This window comes from Zingiber officinale, chromosome 1A, assembly GCF_018446385.1.
Source record: "Zingiber officinale cultivar Zhangliang chromosome 1A, Zo_v1.1, whole genome shotgun sequence".
Taxonomy (NCBI): domain Eukaryota; kingdom Viridiplantae; phylum Streptophyta; class Magnoliopsida; order Zingiberales; family Zingiberaceae; genus Zingiber; species Zingiber officinale.
This window is the reverse complement of record NC_055987.1, coordinates 56,128,424-56,148,964: the sequence shown is the minus strand read 5'-3', so window position 1 is coordinate 56,148,964 and position 20,541 is coordinate 56,128,424. Positions and strand designations below refer to the sequence as shown.

The 20,541-nt window shown below is 34.5% G+C and overlaps 1 protein-coding gene across 2 annotated transcripts in view; it reads right to left on the bottom strand.

Moving 5' to 3' along the window:
* The window catches only part of LOC122025019 (PGR5-like protein 1B, chloroplastic), a 30,299-nt gene extending 10,101 nt beyond the window's left edge, over positions 1-20,198 (bottom strand). For both annotated transcript variants that reach the window (XM_042583778.1, XM_042583785.1), the window contains exons 1-4: positions 19,868-20,198; positions 17,806-17,921; positions 17,628-17,724; positions 17,408-17,508 (exon numbers count right to left, since the gene is read on the bottom strand). In XM_042583778.1, coding sequence (XP_042439712.1) covers positions 17,408-17,508; positions 17,628-17,724; positions 17,806-17,921; positions 19,868-20,066 — 513 coding nt within the window. In that variant the 5' untranslated portion in view covers positions 20,067-20,198. The remainder of the gene's footprint in view (positions 1-17,407; positions 17,509-17,627; positions 17,725-17,805; positions 17,922-19,867) is intronic.
* Between the last annotated feature and the right edge of the window lie 343 nt (positions 20,199-20,541).

Sequence of the window (20,541 nt, the reverse complement as noted above, 5' to 3'; positions counted from 1 at the left end):
AGGTTAACGAACCCGACCCGATTTGCTAGCAACCCGACCCAGCTTACCCTTTTAAATGCATGTCTTATATATTTTTTTCCCCTCTCCCCTAATCCATGAAGTCGCCGGCCTCCCCACACCCCCCATCGAACCCTAGCAACTTTGGAGATAGAGGACGAACCTCGTCGAAATGCTTAAGGTCGTGTTTTCCCTACATCTCGCTGGTTATCTTTCGTACGCAAAAAAACCAAGGCAAGGTTCCCTTTCATTGTTTTTAATTTACTACACCATATGGATCATAGTATGATATCATGATGTGTGTTGTATTTAATTTTGGAATTGGTTGTGAAGATTTGATGAAGTTTTACATTTTGGTTGAAAAATATAGTTGCTAGAGCGGCTCAAAGTCTTGTAGGGGTTGTTCAAATGAGCGAAGGCGAGGATTTGGGTTTTTCTTTCTGGGTTGATCGGGTGAAAAAAGAAGAGGGTCAGTTTGCGAGGTGAGGTATAGTGACCGGAGAAGGGTGGATGGGAGGGCACGAGGGCAGGATCTTTTTCTCGGCATTTCTCTTTTTATTTACCTCCCATCTATTAGCACCTTGAACTCTATTATTATAATTGCTATAGAATGTTGATGGACGCAAGTTGACGGTTTATTTTAGCATATTATCATAATTGTTAGTAGGATGTTGATGCACGAAAGTTGACTATTTGTTTTAGCATGTAAGCAAATCATTTTATTTATTTAGCAATGTCTTCCTATGTATGAAAAGTAATAATGTCTTGTTTTTAATAATGTAATCTATATATGACAATGTGACGGATAGAGGAATCCGGTTCAAGAAGGGTCTAGTGAATCTTACCAAAACAAAAGATTACTAAAGCATAAGGGTTTGGGAATCCGACTTAAGAAGGGTCCGGTGAACCTTACTAACCTAGTACTAGGATAAAAGTTTGGCTAAACGATTAGACATTGAAGTATAAAGTAACTAAATCTGATGAATTGAATTCTAGTAATTTATGAGAAGGAAATTCATGAAACTAATGTCATTGTTTTCCATTTCTTACATGGTAAATTATAAAATAAAGAAAAGAATATTTCTCTTAAATGCGAACGGATGTTATTTTTATAAATGATTGAACTTGCTGTGTCTTTAGACTCATTAGATCCATATGGTGGTACAGGTAACGAGAAGACAGACGGAAGTGCACACCCGAGGGTCTCTTTTATTTGTCTAAATTTCTACATGCATTAGGATGTTGGGCCCTAATGTCAGTGTCGAGTTATGTGATTGATAGTCGGTTTAAGTTCTTTTCACTAGTTGGTTGCACTTTCTGCTCTCTTGAAGAATTATTTACTATTATAATATTCAAACATAAATTTATTTTTTGGTATCATGTTGTACCAGTTCATAATGCATAATCTTTAAAGTTGGGTTGTTTAATTCAAATCGCTTAAATGTGGATACCATAGTTGTTAAAAGTGCTTGCTTCGCTCGCATAAGTACAAAGCAAAACAAGGTGCAACCCTTGCACTTTTGAGAACTCAGAAGCGCAAGAGGTTTAGGAAGCGAGCGCTTCGCATAGAAGCGAGCAAAGCAAGCGTCGCTCACTTCGCAGAAACATTCCTTTTTTATTTTTAATTTTATTTAAATCTCTAATTACACCTCTTTAAACCTTCGTCTGCCGCTGCTGCTTCTTCGCGTCTACCACTGTTGCTTCTCCATGTCTGCTGTTGCTGCTTATTCACATCTACCACTGCTGCTTCTTCGATCGCCTGCCTCTTCATTTCGAGGTAAGTTCTCAATTTCTATTAATTCCTTAAGTTTGAGGCATCCTGGGATTCCTACACCGCTGGAGGCGTCCTGCGATGCTTTCGGCGGCACTAGAGGCATCACGGGAAGCTTCTGCAAAGTCGGGAGGCGACAAGGGGTGCCTCCGACGTCGCAGACGCCTTCAGCATCACAGTCGTTAGTTGTAGAATCACGATTTTTTATTTTTGAACTTTGCATTTAATTAATTCAAGCAACTTCCAATTTAAATGGGTAGTTCAAACAACCTTTTAGAAAGCCTAATTAATTTATCCTAATAAAATATATAAAAAATATTTAAAATAAAAAAATCTAATAAATTATTAATTCATGAAAATCAAATTTAAATATATTTAAAATAATTTTTTAATAGATTTTATTAAATCATGAAAATCAAATTTAAATATATATAAAAATTTAAAATATAAAAAAATTGATAAATTTTATTAATTCATATAAATTTAATTTAAAGATATAAAAAAAAATTAAAAAATCTAATAAATTTTATTAATTTATATAAATCAGATTTAAATATATAAAAAATATTTAAAATAAAACAATCTAATAAATTTTATTAATTCTAAATCAGATTTAATTATTTAAATTTTAAATATATAAAATAATATTTTAAAAAAAAATCTAATAAATTTTATTAATTCTAAATCAGATTTAATTATTTAAATTTTAAATATATAAAATAATATTTAAAAAAAAAATCTAATAAATTTTATTAATTCTAAATCAGATTTAATTATTTAAATTTTAAATATATAAAAAAATATATTTAAAATAAAAAACTAATAAATTTTATTAATACATATAAATCAGATTTAAATATATAAAATATATATTTAAAATTAAAAAAATCTAATAAATTTAATTAATTCATATAAATTAGATTTATATTTTGATAATTTATTTTTTACTATTTTATATTATTTTACTTATTGATTGTTTATTATTAATTGCAGCGATTTTGACTCTTGATTCTTCACCATGTCAAATATAGTAATTCCATCCATTCGAAAAGATATTGCTTGGAATTATGCAACATGTTCGGATCCTAAAAATCGAAATATTGTCAGTTATATTTTTTGCGGTCTAATAACAAATGGAGGAATTTATCGACACAAGCTACATTTAGTTGGGGACAACAAAAATGTGAAAGCTTATCCGAAATGTCCCGAGCATGTTAAAGAAGAAATTAGAGAGTTCATACAAAAAAAAAAGAGAGTAATTTGAAGAACCAAATGGATGATATTCCTTATTCTGACAATATTGATGATCTGGAAGATTTGGAAGAACATGAAGATGAACATCAAACTAAAGTGAAAGGGAAACGACCAATATCTGATCCAAGCATCCATCCTACCGTCCAAGATAAAAAGTGTAAAAAATTGGGCCTATTAATCTTTATTTTGTGAAGATGTTGATAAAATTGTCATACAAAGGCATGCAAAAAACAAAGGATAATTTGATTAAAAATAAAAAGAAGCTAGGAGATAGTGCAGTTGAGAAATTTACAAGATGGATGTATGATACTGGAATTCCTTTCAATGTTATTAAATATGATTCTTTTAAGCCTTCTATTGAAGCTATTGGGCAATTTGGATCAAGAATGAAACATACATCATATCATGAAGTGAGAGTTAAGTATTTGAAGGAATTGGCAAATGCGAACTCGCTTCTCAAATCCCATAAAAAAGATTATGCTAAGTTTGGGTGCATAATCATGGCAGATGGATGGACGGATAAAAAGGGTAGGACTCTTATAAATTTTTTGGTGAATGACCCCAAAGGACGCATATTTGTTGAATCAATTGATGCTTCAGGTTATTCGCACACAACTGACAAAATGTTTGAGTTACTTTCTAAATTTGTGTATCGCATTGGAAAAAAAATGTGGTTCAGATTGTAACAAATAATATAAGCTGCAATGTCAATGCACGTAATATTTTAAATTTTTGTTACTTTCAATTAATAATTGGATCATATTTTTAATTTTTTTAACTAAATTTATTTTTTTCAGGTCATCTTTCGAAAAATTGATTTCCACACTTGTACTGGACTTCTTGTGCAACTCATTATTTAGATTTGCTGCTCGAAGATATATTCAAAATTCCTCATTTCAGAAAATTGCATGAACGAGCATTAATAGTGAATGGTTATATTTACAACAGACCATAAGTATTGAGCATAATGAGAGAGTTTATTGGACAGAGGGACATGGTAAGAACAGCAAAGACACATTTCGCAACCATTTTTTTTTACTTTAAAGTGGTTTCATGTACAACAAGCAAATCTAAGAAAGATGTTTACATCTGAAAAGTGGGCAAATAGTCAATTTTCTAAAGAGACGGTCGGAAAACGTGTAGCAGAAGTGATCTTGATGCCTTCTTTTTGGAAAATATGGTTTTTACATTAAAAGTTGGCGACTCATTGGTGAAAGTATTGCGGCTGGTAGACGATGAAAAAACGTCTCTTATGGGTTATATTTATGAGTCAATGGACAGGACCAAAGAAGTTATCGCTGTGTCATTTAACAATAATGAAGAGAAATATTGTAGTGTTTTTGAATTCATTGATAAAAGATGAAACGTTTAACTCCATCAACCTTTGAATATAGCCGGATATTTCTTGAATTCAGAGTGTTTTTACTCAAATCCTGACATAGAAAATGATACAGAAGTGATGGAGCGTTTGTGCAAGTGCATATCTAGATTGATGAGAGGTAAGGATTTACAAGACAAGATCACAAATCAATTGAAAAAATACAAGAAAGTAGGACTTTTTGATTTGCCAATGACTATCCGACAAAGAACTTCAAAATCACCAGGTAAATTTGTAAATAATATATTGTGCAATACCAATATTGGATGGTAATAAAGCTAATCTTATAATTTATATGTTTTTGTATTTTAAGCTGATTGGTGGTCTTCTTATAGTGCATCAACTTGAATTAAAAACATTTGCAATAAAGATTTTAAATCTCACATGTTCTTCTTCAAGCTGTGAACGTAATTGGAGTATTTTTGAACATGTAAGTTGGAATTTTTTTAATACATATTAAAATTTATATTATCGACTTAACATTTTACTTTTTATTTTTTTTAGATACATTCTAAGAAAAGAAATTGGTTGCCTCAACAACGATTGAATGATTGTATATATCAAGTACAACAGAGCTTTGAGGCGAAGATATGACATGCGAGATAAGATTGATCCTATTACTTTGTCAAAGATGGATGATAGTAATGAATGGTTAGGAAAATTGGATGACAGTGATAAAGATAATGATAATAATTTAGTCTATGAAAGTGAAGAGTTGTGTTAGAGTGATGTAGCATGAGCATCTGGGGTTAGTCAGAGTGTATATGACTTTCGATCTCGAAATGTGTCTTCTTCAAAAGGAGCATCATCATCTGCTTCAGCAAAAAAAAAAAAAAACAAGCTTCATCTCAAACTAGTCTTGTAGATGAAGATATTGACCTTAATAATGAAACTGAAGAAGAAGATACCGATGGATACAAATCAAGTGATGAAGCTAATGATGACGTAGATTTGGACAATAAAGATGAAGAAGATAATTATTTTAATATTTTGATATTTCCTCTATCACATTTTCAAAGACTTTTGATTTAATTTTAGTTTTTTAAATAATCTACAGCTTTGTCAAAGAATATTTTATTTATCATTATTTGGATTTTTGGAGACATTTTCAAAGACTTTTAATAAAATAACAGTCCTTTTGTTTATTACGCTTTTTTCGGTAAAGTCGCGCTTCGCCTTATGCTTTAAGCCCCAAGACCCTTAGCGCTTTTTTGTATCGTGTGCTTTTGACAACTATGGTGGGTACTACATGTTTGGTGAAAAGTATGAGAAAGGGGTTCTAGGATGTTTCATTTGATATCAGAGTGAAGTTCCTGGTTAAAGGGTTGTGCCACTATTAGTTCAGGAAGCTCAAGAAGTCAAGCCTCAAAGTCTGTAAGTTTAAACATTTAGTAAACGAAAGAATTTAGGTGATATGAACGTTAAATTATACTTGCGAATTATGAGTTTATTTTATTTTCTAGTAATGCCACCTAGGCAGTAGGTAAGGAGGAATAGAGAGTATGAGGAGGGGAGGCATAAGGAGGCACCACCTCCCAACCCCCGCTGGAAGGGAGACAGGAGGCGCCACCACCTCCACCTCCACCTCCACATATGGACACTAATACTCGCATGCTAGAAGGTATGGAGAAACTATTAGAGCAGCACGCTAAAACTGCTCGCAGAGTTTGATCAGAAGCAGTTTATGAGCGATTCAGGAGGATGGACCGCAAGGATTTCTTTGGCACTACAGATCCGTTCGTGGCCCGGAGGGGGGGATGGATTAGATCTTTAGAGATAATATTCAAGTTTATGGATATGACAAATGCAAACAGGGTACGTTACACTACCTCTTTGCTCAAGGAGGATACCTCTTTATGGTGGGAAGGAGTAGAGAAGTCAGTTGACCTAAGCACCCTAACTTGGGAGGGGTTCAAGAAAATATTCTATGAGAAGTACTTCACAGCAGATGTGCAGTCACGAGTGAAGAGGGAGTTCATGAGCCTCCGACACGGAGACTTATTTGTTGCGAAGTACGTCCAAAAATTTGACAAGGGATGTCACTTTGTGCCTTTAATTGTCAATGATGCGGAGGAAAAGTTAAGACACTTCTTGGACGGTTTACAGCCTACTATTCGCTGTGATGTTCTAATGGCGGACCCGATAGAGTACTTTGATGCTATTACCAAGGCCTTCCGGGCAGAGTAGGCCCTGAAGGATATTGAATTTGAGATGTAGAGAAAGAGGTAGCATCTCCAGCAGCAACAGCAGTAGAACAAGAAGTCGTTTGTAGGACCGCAAAGGCCTCAAGGACAACAAAAACAACAACCTCCAAAGTCAGATGCTCCAAAATCAAGTGACAAACCTTTGTGCAAGGAGTGCAACGGCATCACTTTGACAAGTGCATGTGGGGATCAGGTAAGTGCTTCATATGTGGGGAAGACGAGCACAAAGCTACTGAGTGTCTAAAGCCCCATGACTGGTCGAGTTTTTACGATGCATACCGAGTAGGCAGAGCCAGACACTAAGCTTTTCACAAATATTTTAGTTAAATTCAGCATTTTATATTGTCATATTATTTGGAATACTAAGTTCAATTGCAAGGATTATCGTTCAAATAAACTTGAATTGATGGGTGGTTAGGTTGTATATTTCAAAACATAGAATGTTTAGGGAGTAAGATTTGAAACTTATGATTGCTTAGGATTACATTTTATTGATCTATTTATCCCGAGTTAGGCTCACAATTTGAAGGGGGATTTTCAGGAATTTGATGAAGTAGATTAGAAACTTTTCTACGGAATATAATGGTATTGATATCACAGTTAAGATATTTATAGCGGGTGTAGCCACTTATATCTTGCTAGATTCTGGAACTACACACTTGTTTATATCTGAATCCCATATAAAGCGGTTGGGAATCTTACCCTTATACGGAATTGGGATTTAGAGTTACAGTGCCATGGGGGAAAGTAATGTTATCTACTGATTTAGTGAAGAATGTGGAGCTCCAATTGCAGAAGAATATTGTACGAGCAAACCTCATTGTGTTGTCAATGCCGGAGTTCAACATTATTTTGAGCATAGATTGGTTAACCCTATATGGAACTTCGATTGATTTCTAACAGAGGTCAATATCTATCCGACCACCCAGAAGGGAATCATTTATCTTTGAGGCAGCCTTGAATAGATGGATGTCACACATGATCTCTTGTATTTGTGCAAGGGAGTTTTTGCGTAGAGGTTGCTAAGGATTTCTAACCAGCATCATTTTAGTTCAGCTAGCCAATCAATTGAAGAAGTGGATGTTGGTGAAGTGGATGTTAGTAAGAGACTTTTCTGGTGTATGTCCTGATGATGTTTCCGACATTCTGCATGAGAGAGAAGTGGAATTTTCCATTAAGTTGATGACCGGTACAGTGCTAATCTCTAAGGAACCGTATCGCCTAGCAGCTACAAATGAAAAAACTAAAAGATCAACTTTAGGAGTTGCTAGATAAGGGATTTATTCACCCTAGTTTCTCCCCATGGGGTGCACCGGTGGTTTTTGTAAGAATAAAGGCAAAAGTCTGAGACTCTGTATCGATTATCGAGAATTGAACAAAGTGACAAAGAATAAATACTCATTGCTAAGGATCAATGATTTATTGGATTAGTTGTACGGAACTTCAGTATTCTCGAAAATCGATATTCAATCGGGATATCATCAGTTGAGGGTAAAAGAAGCAGATGTGCATAAGACAACTTTCAGGACTCATTATGGACATTATGAGTTTTTGGTAATGTCATTCGGATTGATAAATGCCTTAGCAATCTTCATAGATCTCATGAATTACGTATTTCAACTGTATCTTGATCAGTTCATTATTGTATTCATAGATGATATCCTGATCTACTCAAAGAGCAGAGAGGAGCACAGGCAGTACTAGAGGACGACACTATAGATACTGCAAGATCAAAAATTGTTTGTAAGTTCAGCAAGTGCGAATTCTGATCGGAGAAGGTGGCATTCTTAGGCCACATCATTTCGAGAGGAGTAGAGGTTGATCCGACTAAGGTCGAGACCGTCAGGGAATAGTCAGTGCCTAGAAATGCAACTGAGATATACAATTTCTTAAGCTTAACGGGTTATTATCACAAATTCATCAAGGGTTTTTCCTCCATTGTAATGCCCTTGATAGCTCGGACAAAGAAGAATGCCAAGTTTATATGGAGATCTGATTGTCAAGACAGGTTTGAGCAATTAAATGAAGCACTTACCACAGCACTAGTTTTAGCTATGCTATCAGGGCAAGGATAATATGTGTTATACACTGAAGCTAGGTTTGGGCACAGTGTTAATGCAGCATGATCGAGTTATTGCATATACATCTAGGCAATTGAAGGTGCATAAGAAGAATTATCCGACTCATGACCTTGAGCTAAGCGCAGTTGTTTTTGCCCTAAAGATTTGGAGACATTACTTATATGGTGAAAAGTGCAAAATCTATATCAATCATAAGAGTCTTAAGTATATCTTCACCCAGAAGAAGATGAATATGAGAGAGACGATGGCTAGAGGTTGTGAAGGACTACGATTGTGATATTAACTACCATCTCGGGAAAGCTAATGCAGTTGCAAACGCTTTGAGCGGGAAGACGGTAGTCATAGCCCAACTATCAGTGCAGGGACCTCTTCAAACTGAGATTCGGAGATTTGATCTTGAGATGTATGCTAGGGGTGAGGCTCTTAACTTATCCACTCTGATAGTACAATCTACCTTGAGGGACCGCATCCGTGAAGGGCAGTCAACAGATGAGCAGTTACAGAAGTGGAAACCAATGGATGAGTCTATGGGCCGAAGAGGTTGTATTCAGTTAAGGATGGGTTCGTTAGATACTGAGGTCGACTTTGGTTCCTAGTGTTGATTCTCTTAGAGTTAAAGTGTTGATCAAGGCGCATAACTCTCCTTATTCGATACATCCAGGGAGTACAAAGATATATAAGGACTTGCAACTACTATATTGGTGGCTAGATATGAAACGAGATACCACACATTTTATATCAAAATGCCTAACTTGTCAACAGGTGAAAGCGGAATACCAAAGACCAGCAGGGATGCTTAGACCACTTCCTATTCCTGAGTGGAAGTGGGAGAACATTACAATAGATTTTGTTGTGGGTTTATCGAGGATAGTAAAGGGCTTCAATGCTATTCGGGTAATCATTGATCGTATCACTAAATCAGCACACTCTCAACCCATGAAGATGACTTTTACAATGACATAATACGTGGAGCTGTACATTCGAGAGGTAGTCAGACTGCACGAATCCCAGTTTCTATAGTGTCGAACAGAGACCCAAGATTTACTCTATCCTTCTGCCATGGGAACCAAGTTATTGTTTAGTACATCTTTCTATTCTCAGATAGATGGATAATCAGAACGGATGATACAAATCTTAGAGGACTTACTATGAGCTTGTGTGATTAACTTCCCGAAGAGTTGAGAACCGAAGCTACCTCTGGTAGAGTTCACCTATAACAACAGTTATCAGTCGTCTATAGAAATGGCTCCTTATGAGGCACTTTATAGAAGGAAATGTAGATCACTTATTCATTGGGATGAAATCAGAGAAAGAGCTGAGATGGGGCCCGAGATTGTTCAGCATACTACAGATTTAGTAGTTAGAATCCGCGATGGGGCCCGAGATTGTTCAGCATACTACAGATTTAGTAGTTAGAATCCGAGACAGGATGAAGACTACACAGAGCCAATAGAAGAGTTATGTTGACAAGAGAAGAAGAAATCTCAAGTTCACAGTTAGTGATCATGTCTTCGCAAAAATAGCACCCGTGAAGGGTATTATGCGACTTGGGATGAGGGACAAGCCCAGTCCTAGATTTATTAGACCTTTTGAGATCCTAGATGGGAACATTGGTAGAGTGGTCTTACCACCGAATATTCAGAGGTACACAATGTGTTCCACGTATCGATGTTGAGGAAGTACATGTCAAATCCTTCGCACATCCTGAACTATGAGCCGTTGCAGCTTACACCAGATCTGGCCTACGAGAAGAAGTCGATGCAGATTTTAGACAGACAGAAGAGGAAGTTGCGAAGGAGGACGATAAAGATGGTCAAAGTAAAATGGTTGAATCACTCTAATGGGGAGGCTACTTGGAAGATCGAGTCGGACATGAAGAGTCCTTACCCGAAGTTATTCAGTAAGTTAAAAAAAATCCAAGGATGAAATTCATTTAGGGGGGATTGTAGTGTAAAAAAAAATGTTTCACTTAAATAAATCAAGAGTTATGGGTTTAAGTAATTAATATGTTAATAGGTTAACGAACCCAGCCTGATTTGCTAGCGAGCCGACCCGACTTACACTTTTAAATACATGCCTTATATTTTTTTCCCTCTCCCCTAACCCTTGAAGTCGCCGACCTCCCCACACCCCTCATCCAAACCCTAGCAACTTTGGAGAAGATAGAGGAAGAACGTCATCAGAACGCTTAAGGTCGTGTTTTCCCTACGTCTTGCTAGTTATCTTCTGTACGCAAGACACCAAGGCAAGGTTCCCTTTCATTATTTTTGCATTTACTACACTATATGGGTCATAGTATGATATTTTGATGTGTGTTGCATTTAATTTTGGAATTGGTTGTCAAGATTTGACGAAGTTTTACCAATTTTGGTTGAAAAATTTAGATGCTAGAGGGGCTCGAAGTTGCTGCTTCTTGTAGGGGTTGTTCGGGTGAGGGAAGAAGAACCGGCAGCGAAGATTTGGGTTATGGGTTGTTCGGGTGAAGAAAGAAGGGGGCGGAGAGGGGGGTTGCAAGGTGAGGTATAATGACCGGAGAAGGGTAGATGGGAGGGCACAAGGGCAGGATCCTTTTCTCGACATTTCTTTATTTATTTACCTCTCATCTATTAGCACCTTGAACTTTATTATCATAATTGCTAGATGCATGCAAGTTGACTGTTTGTTTTAGCATATTATTAAAATTGTTAGTATGATGTTGATGCACGTAAGTTGACTGTTTGTTTTAGCATGCAAACAATTATTTTATTTATTTAGCAATGTCTTCCTATGCATGAAAAGTAATATTATCTTGTTTTTAATAATGTGATCTGTATGTGACAATGTAATGGATAGAGGAACCTGGCTTAAGAAGGGTCTGGTGAATCTTATCAAAACAAAAGAGGTTTAGGACTCCGGCTTAAGACAGGTCTAGTGAACATTATTAAAATAAAAGAGGTTTGGGAATCCGGCTTAAGAAGGATCCGGTGAACCTTATTGAAGCAGAGAGATTTGGGAATCCGACTTAAGAAGGGTACGGTGAATCTTACAAACCTAGTACTAAAATAAAAGTTTGGCCAAATGATCAGAGGTTGAAGTATAAAGTAACTACATCTGATGAACTGAATTCTTGTAATTTATGAGGAGGAAATTCATGAAACTAATGTCGTTGTTTTCCGTTTCTTGCATGGTAAATTATAAAATAAAGAAAAGAATATTTCTCTTAAATGTGAATGAATGTTGTTTCTATAAATAGTTAAACTTGTTGTGTCTTTAAGCTCACTAGATCCATACAGTGCAGGTAATGAGGAGACGAAAGGACTTGACGGATAAGCTTTCTTGTACCTGGCAGTGCATACCCAAGGGCCTCTTTTATTTGTCTAAGTTTTGACATGCGTTAGGATGTTGGGTCCTAATGTCAATGTCGAGTTATGTGATTGATAATCGGTTTAAGTTCCTTTCACTAGTTGGTTGCAGTTTCTGCTCTCTTGAAGAATTATTTACTATTATGATGTTCAAACATAAATTTATTTTTTGGTATCATGTTGTACTAGTTCGTAATGCATAATCTTTGGAGCTTGGTTGTTTAATTCAAATTGCTTAAATGTGGGTACTATATGTTTGGTGAAAGGTATGAAAAAGGGGTTCTAGGATATTTCACTTTTTAATTAGCTGCGTGAGAAGATGTATAGCTCGACCTTCAATGCATGAATCCAAATTGATTTTCGGTCATCGTGGTCTCCTTCCTTTATCTTTTTTCTATGACGTTTTCCATAAGTTTCATAGTATGACTCATTAGCTTAATACCTTTATAGTTTGTACAATTTTATATGTCTCTCTTGTTCTTATATAAGGAACTAAAGTATTTCCATTCATTGATTTGACATTTTTTTCGTTTTCAGTATCATGTTAAATAATTTTGTATGTCATTCACTACCTTATTTTCCTAGATATTTCCATACCTCTATCAGAATATCACTTAGTTCAACGGCTTTTTCATTTTGCATTCCATTTAAAACTTATTTTACTTTTGAAGTTTGAATTTTACGATAAAAATTTAAATTTCTATACTCATTTAATATACTTAAATTACCTAAGTTGGTCGCCTAAACCTTCATTAAAAAGTTAATGAAAATATCACTTCCACCACTCTTTATTTTTCCACCGTGTACTAGTATCCTATTGCATATCTTTAATATATTTTATTTGAATAAGATCTCATCTTCCTCTCTCACTTTAGCTATTGTATAAATGTCAATTTCTCCTTCTTTTGTATCCAATTTTCAATATAATCAGTCAAAAAAATATTTTTTTTACTCCATTCACTGTTTTTTAGTATCTTTCTTGGCTATTGTATATTTTTTAAAAAAAAAAAATTCTTACAAATATATAATTCCTTATAAGCATTTCATTTTTCCTTCACTTTCTTCTGTACTTTCTTATTTCACTGTCAAGATTCATTACTTGGTGGTGCATACCCTTTGGACTCACTGAGTACACTCTTAAGTATTATTTTCAAATTCGATATTATCTTATTCCATGTCGTATTAGAGTCATCATATATTTCACCTAATATTTGTACTCCTACCTTCTCCTTAAATATATTTTGCTTCTCATCTTTAACTTCCACCACTTAATTTTAGGAGTTATGTATATTTTCCTTCTAGTGATACTATATTTGAGGTGTATATCCAAGACTATTAACCTATGTCGGGTAGTTAAGCTTTCTTAAATGACCTTGTAATCTTTACAAATCTTTCTATCCTTCTTCCTAATCATAAGAAAGGCAATTTGTGATTTACTATTCCCACTTTTGAACATAATCAACTATTCTTCTTTTTCCTAAAAAAACGTATTAGTTAGTATAAGGTCATATGATATCGCAAGATTCAATATAATTTTCCCTTCTTCATTCTTGTTCCAAACACATAACTAGACCCGACTCGATTCGGAATCGACAGTTCACCAGTTTGGAATCGTCGGTTCGACTGTTTGGAACAGCCGATTCGACTATTGAGAACTACCGGTTTGACGGTTCTGAACCATCAATTCAATAGTACGAAACTGCCAATTCGATGATTCAGAACTGACAGTTCGAAATCGTCGATTCAACGATTCAGAACCGCCGATTCGACGATTCTTGGGTCGACCCATAACCTTAGCCGTCCACGACGATTGCAATTCACAATTCAAAACCGCCGGTTTACGATTTATACACAATTCACCACGATTCATCATGTTCAGGATTATATTATATTAAAAAAAATTAAAATGGTTAAAAAAAACTTACACTTATTTAAGTTGTCTACGCATAGTATACCCCTTAGGGTTAGGGTATAAGGACTAAATCGTAATCATTAATCAAAAAAACAATCATAATTTGAACCATTAAAAAAAAACTCCTCCCTCTCAATGGTCAGAACCATCAATCTAGCGTTCGGAATTATTTTTACACTTTTAAAAATATCTTTCTAAGTATGAAAATAAAATTAGTGATTAGTTATAAAATAATTAACTATAAGATGTGAATATTAATTTATTGTAGTCTAATTAGTAAGGATTCTTGGTCCTCAACTAGGAGACCTGGATTCAAATCCTAACAAACACATATGGCTTTTAACAAATTTTTATTAATAAAAACATTTATTTAGAATAATAAAAAATTAACTGGACCGCCGGTTAATTTGCTTATTGAACCGTAACTGCCAAGCCCATAACCCCCATACACTCTTTCATATTCCTCATTTTTCACTCCGACATATCCATTTACACTGCCTCCTATTAAAATTATTTCATTTGGCGGAATGTTTTGTAATACTTCATCTAGGTCGTCCCAAAACCTTGATTTGGTATCTTTATCTAATCCTACTTGAAGTACATATATGTTAATTACGTTTAAAGTTACATTCGCCACTACTATCTTGAGAGTTATAATTTTATACACCTTTCTCACTCCTACAACTTTATACTTTAACGAACTATCTACAACAATACTCACTTCATTTCTTGTTTTACTTTTTCCTATGTAGAATAATTTAAAACTTGAGTTCTCTATCATTTTTGTCTTCTCGCCTACCCATTTTGTTATACACAAAATACTAATTCTTCTCTTAATTATTGTATCTACTACATTGTTTTACCAATGAGAGTTCCTATGTTCCATATTTCAAATCTTAGACTATTAGTGTTCTTATAATATTTACTCTTATCCAGTACTTTAGTTCTCTTATATAAGAATAAGGGAGACGTACAAAATTGTACAAACTATGAGGGTATTAAACTAATGAATCATACCACGAAACTTTAGGAAAAAGTAATAGAAAAAAGATTAAGGAAGGAATACGGTGACCGAAAATCAATTTGGGTTCATTCTTGGAAGGTCGACAATAGAAATTATACATCTTCTTAGACAACTATTTGAAAAATATCGAGAGCAAAAATAAGATCTATACATGATATTTATTGATTTAGAAAAAGTTTATAATAGAGTTCCAAGAGAAATTATATAGAGAATTCTAGAAAAGAGAAATGTTAATGTAACATATATTGAACTAATTAAGGATATATACGAGCAGAGTAAAGACTTCAAGCAGAATAACTGAAGCATTTCTAATAAAGATAGGGTTACATCAAATATCAGCTATAAGTCCCTAACTACTTACATTAATTATAGACGAACTCACTACACACATTAGTATCGTAGTCTATGGATTTTTGCAAATGATATTATTTTGGTAGATAAAACACGTGAAAGAGTCAATACTAAACTAGAATCCTAGCGGGAAACGTTAAAAGGGAAAGGTTTTAGGCTTAGTAAAATAAAAATAGAATATATAGAATTTAAGTTTAGCAATATTAGACATAATGAGATAATTGTTAAGATAGGAGATGACGAGTTGCTCAGAACCGAGAGCTTTAAATATTTAGAATCATTTTTGCAAAACGATGGAGGAATTAAGAGAGATGTTTTACATAGAATACAAGCAAGTTGAAAGGGAGGAGAGCGTCGTGTGTTTTATGTGACCGTAAAGTACCTCTAAAACTTAAAAGAAAGATTTACAAAACCACAGTTAGACCTACTATGTTATATACAGTTGAATGTTGGGCTATAACTCAAGCACATGCAGGAGATGAGAGTTGCATAGATGAGGATGTTAAGATGAATGTATGGACATACGAGGATGAACAGAATAAGAAATGGGAACATTAGAGAGGAAGTCGGAGTTGCATCTATTGAGAGAAAACTCTGAGAGACACGTTTAAGATGGAATCGGCATGTACTTAGACGACCAATAAATGCTTCAATTAAGCGATGTGAAACTATGGCAAACATACATCCAACGAGGAAGAGGAAAACCAAAAATGACTTAGTTGATAACAATAAAACAAGATAAAATTTATTTAAATATAGATGATGATATAATAGGAGATAGAGCTCAATGGCGTAAAAGAATCCATATAGCTGACCTCACCTAGTGGGATGAGGCTTGGTTGTTGTTGTATGTATTCTTATCCAACCTATGGTATGAGAACTCTTGCCTATTTAACATTACACCTAAGTTCTCATGGAGATGTAGCGGTCCTATGTTATAGTCGGACCCTACAATACGAACTCTTATATATTTATCACTACACCCGAGTTCTAGAGATGTAACGATCCTTACTAAGACATTACCGTCAAACCTGCAATACGTTCCTTCTGGAAAATAACCTAGTATTAGCACAATAATTTAATGGGTCCATTTATTGAACATTTGTCATAGTTTAACATTGGATGGCAACCTAATGGAACCCTCCTCCTTTATCCGGACTTGGGACGGGTCATGACGGAAAAATTGGTCATGGGCGGAGTTAGTTCTAATATAAATAAATAAAAAATATTGAGATGGTACTAATCAAGTTTCAAAATCTCAATCGGACCGATTTCGTGGACATTGATTGGAATAATACTATGTCGATTTTATGGTACTGGTGGATAATTGTAGGCGAAGGCGAAGGCAAAGGAGATAAAAAATAAAAATAAGAAACACAATTGTATAGTTAACTCATCTAGAATGACAAAGTTTTGACATTTGTATTATGACATTGTACTATATGGATAAAATCTGCAAAAAGATAATAAACATTATTTCAATTCATCTTGACGTGTTTTGTAACATGTCAAATGTTAATATGACACGATACTCATCAACATTATTCACACAAACGGATTTCTTGTGCTACCACCAAGTGGTATTGAGTTTCGATAATTTTTCAAAATGATATATTTCAACCATGCCGTTGGACACAATACGAGATTTCAAGCCATGATACTAACACGATCAAAGATTATTTATAGATTTAACTAAGACAAATCAATTAGCACAAAGAAAACTCTAAGGTAATAAATAATGTTTAATTTGTATAAATATTACTAGTGATAGCTTTGCAAACAAGTTCAAAATATTGAGATTGATAAGCTTGATAATGATGATAGTTGCAAATTAATAGTCACCTAATAATAACACGTCTAATATTTTCATATGAGTACAAGTATTGACCTCAAGAAAATGAGCAAAAAATTTTTTTAAAAAGACAGTATAACAATGTCATGTTTTGGATTGGAAACGGCCTCTATACTTTTGCATAATAAGGCTGCTTAAAGTTGATCATCCATGACCACTTTATCAAGAAGCTTGCATTAGACGGAAATATCATGTTATTCTAGTCAACAGTCACTTCGTGTACTAAAAAAAGATTAGTGAACCTTTAGTCGCAGCTTCAGTTCATTGAATTCAGCATCTGTCATTATGGGTTTTCCAGCCGCATAAGCCATTGAAGCTTCCAAAAGCTTCTGCTCATCTGGACCTGTTAAATGAATAAAAAGCAATGATGCTGATTTTCAAGCGGTCTTCAAACATTTAGTTGATAGTTGGCAGAGACAAATAAGGAAGACTTCAAGAGACTTGAGAAAACAGATGATATACTTAGCATGACCACGCTGCTTCCTTCCCACATTAATTCTTCCTTGAGATTATCAAATTCTTCATTTGACATTATTGGCTTTTTGTCAAAATAGAATGACTACACAAATAAGAAGAAGAAGAAAAAAAAGGTAAGAATAGATCAAAACAAAGCAAAGTCATGATCATGTAGTTATAATACTTGCAAAGCTTGAAGAAATTCTTGCTCAAGCTCTCCTATTGTCTTTTTATCCTTCTTATCTATGCTGCAATATTGTAGGATTTTGCTATCAACAACTTCATCATTCTGAAACTGACCTGTAAGCAAAAAAATGATGTGAGAGTACATTTAGGATGTGATGGGTGACCATTAAAAATGTATTCTGGTAGAGTATATAGTTTAGTCTCAAATGGGGTATGGCCAGCATAATTGTAAGAGGTATAACATTACATATAAATAAACTCAGTCAAGTGCTCCATTTTCTATTCCTTCCCTCTCTTTACTAATTATTGTTTTTCAATATAATATGCGTGTAGACACATAAAACAAACTGATAAAACAGAATGAATAGAAACATTAACCTAAAATAGCAATGATTAGAGCTGCATCAAAACAAAAACCCACTTTGGAATTAAAATTCTTTTGGAAAACCCTATAAAGGAAACCCTAACACCATATTATTATCCTTACCAAATTGAAGGGGAGGATTGCCAAGATTTGATGTAAGCCTTCCTACCCCCTCCACGTCCATTCCTTCCCTCTCTTTACTAATTATTGTTTTCAGTATAATATATGTGTAGACACACAAACAAAATAATAAAACAAAATGAATACAAACATTAACCTAAAAAAATAGCAATAATTAGAGCTGCATCAAAACAAAAACTACTCTAGAATCAGAATTATTTATGAAATCTCACTGGTTATTCATGGAGATCCTATTTTGTTTGAAATGACCAATTTTTTCCATGCCACATATCCTCAAATATCAAAAGAAGTACTTTAACTTAAAGAATATATATATCTTGGTGATATTTGAGGGGGAAAAAATAGGGAATAAAAAGAAACGAATAATGCTGAATTATTTAATTAGCCTTTTTCATCTCACAAGAGTTTGTGCCGGTTTGGTATTAAAAAAGGTCTTATCATCTATATTAAATGTAATATCCCGACATATAAAAATAGAGAATATACTTAAAAGTGCTTGTTTACTTTGATGCTTATCAAAACAAAAATGCACATTTTTTTCATGGCCCTTTGTTGGCGCCACCCTACCTAGAATCTCTATGCATTACTAAGGAACTATTTTTTACACATAGTTGTAAACCTGCCATATCAAAAGTTAAAAACCTCACTCCTTTTAAAAACCTCTCTCCACTATCATAAACCTCTCCAACAATTTTTTCATGACCTCACTATCAATTTACTTATTTTTATTTATATTTTTCACTTATCTTTATTTATAATTTCATTTACGATATATAATATTAATTAATATTTTAATTTAATATTTATAATTATATTAGTATTTTAACTTTTATATATTTATTTATGTAAAAAAATAATTCAATAAAAAACAAATGTTTAACAAAAATATAAATAAACAAAAAAAAATTTAATAATAAAAAAACATTAAATAGGGTAGCGAGCCTACTGCCCTCACACGCATGGCAAGAGAGAGAGCATAAACCCTCTTTGCATCTTTTTTAAAAAAAAAAAAAAAAAGTATAAACCAGTCCTAAGATTTTGGGACCGATTTATAAAAAAAATTATAAACCCCACCCATATAGTGGGTTTATAATGGGGGTCTGCATGTGTCCTAAATGGAGGGCCATCTTTTTGTATCATGTAAGGCAATTATGTGATTAACAGGAGGGAAAATTATCGGTAAGCAATTTTGCAATGGTAAGCCATTGGGATTCCAATAGCTATTTTAAAATTCAATTCTACCGAGATGCATGCACACATTTTCTTTGTCAAAGTTTGACAAGCCATTTACTATGTAAGCAAGCTTTCAGGGCATCATCTATTTGGGCAAATATATCGTTACAACCCAGATTCACACACTGAATGCAGCTAATGATCTACGATGGATTCGTTCAAAGAAAAAAGAATAGATCATTAACAAACGAAGAACACAACTCTAGTCCATAAATACATTAGAACAGACCCAAAACATGATTAATAGAACAACCAAACACCTTCATCCGGCAAAAAAAAAAAAAGGGTTAAAGTAGGGGCAGGTTAAACAGGTCCTTCTAACCTGGCTGGTCGGTGGTGGCCCTCAAGGTGCAGGGGTGGGCTCTGCGGCCGAGGTTTCGGTGAGATCGAAAGTGCTGCGAGGGGAGATGAAGAGCGCAAGGGGAGAGTGGGTGCGAGGATCGGCAGCGGAAGGGGGGCCGGAGCAGGGCAGGGCGTCGCGGGGAGACGAGCGACGAGAGGCAGGCCATCTCGGTCGCCATTGGAATCGACCGCTGCGTTGTTCGTTCGTAGTTGAGTTCGAATTCGGATCGGAAAGATGAAGAAGGAGGTGAGCGGGAGAGAGAGTGAGAGTGAGAGGGATAAGGAGTGTGGGGCGGGCGGAACCTGTGGAGGACATTTTGGTCGCGAATCTGCTCTCGTTTTACAACCACGCTTTCTTTCGACTAGGCGTTGCCGGTCCATATAACTATCTACTCACTCCATACGTGTCCTGTGCTATTCAGATATATATTTCCCGAGTCAATTTGCTGGAAGACTGTTGGCTGGCCAGAGTACTTTAATAAATATTAACAACACGTACACGGTGATTATTTAGTATCAAGCAATTAAATAATATTATTCAATATTAATATTATTTATTTTATAAAAAAAATAATCTAAAAATAAAATAAAAATTAAATTATTAAATATATGTTAAGTTATGTAATGAAAATTCTTATATCATCCGAAAAACCG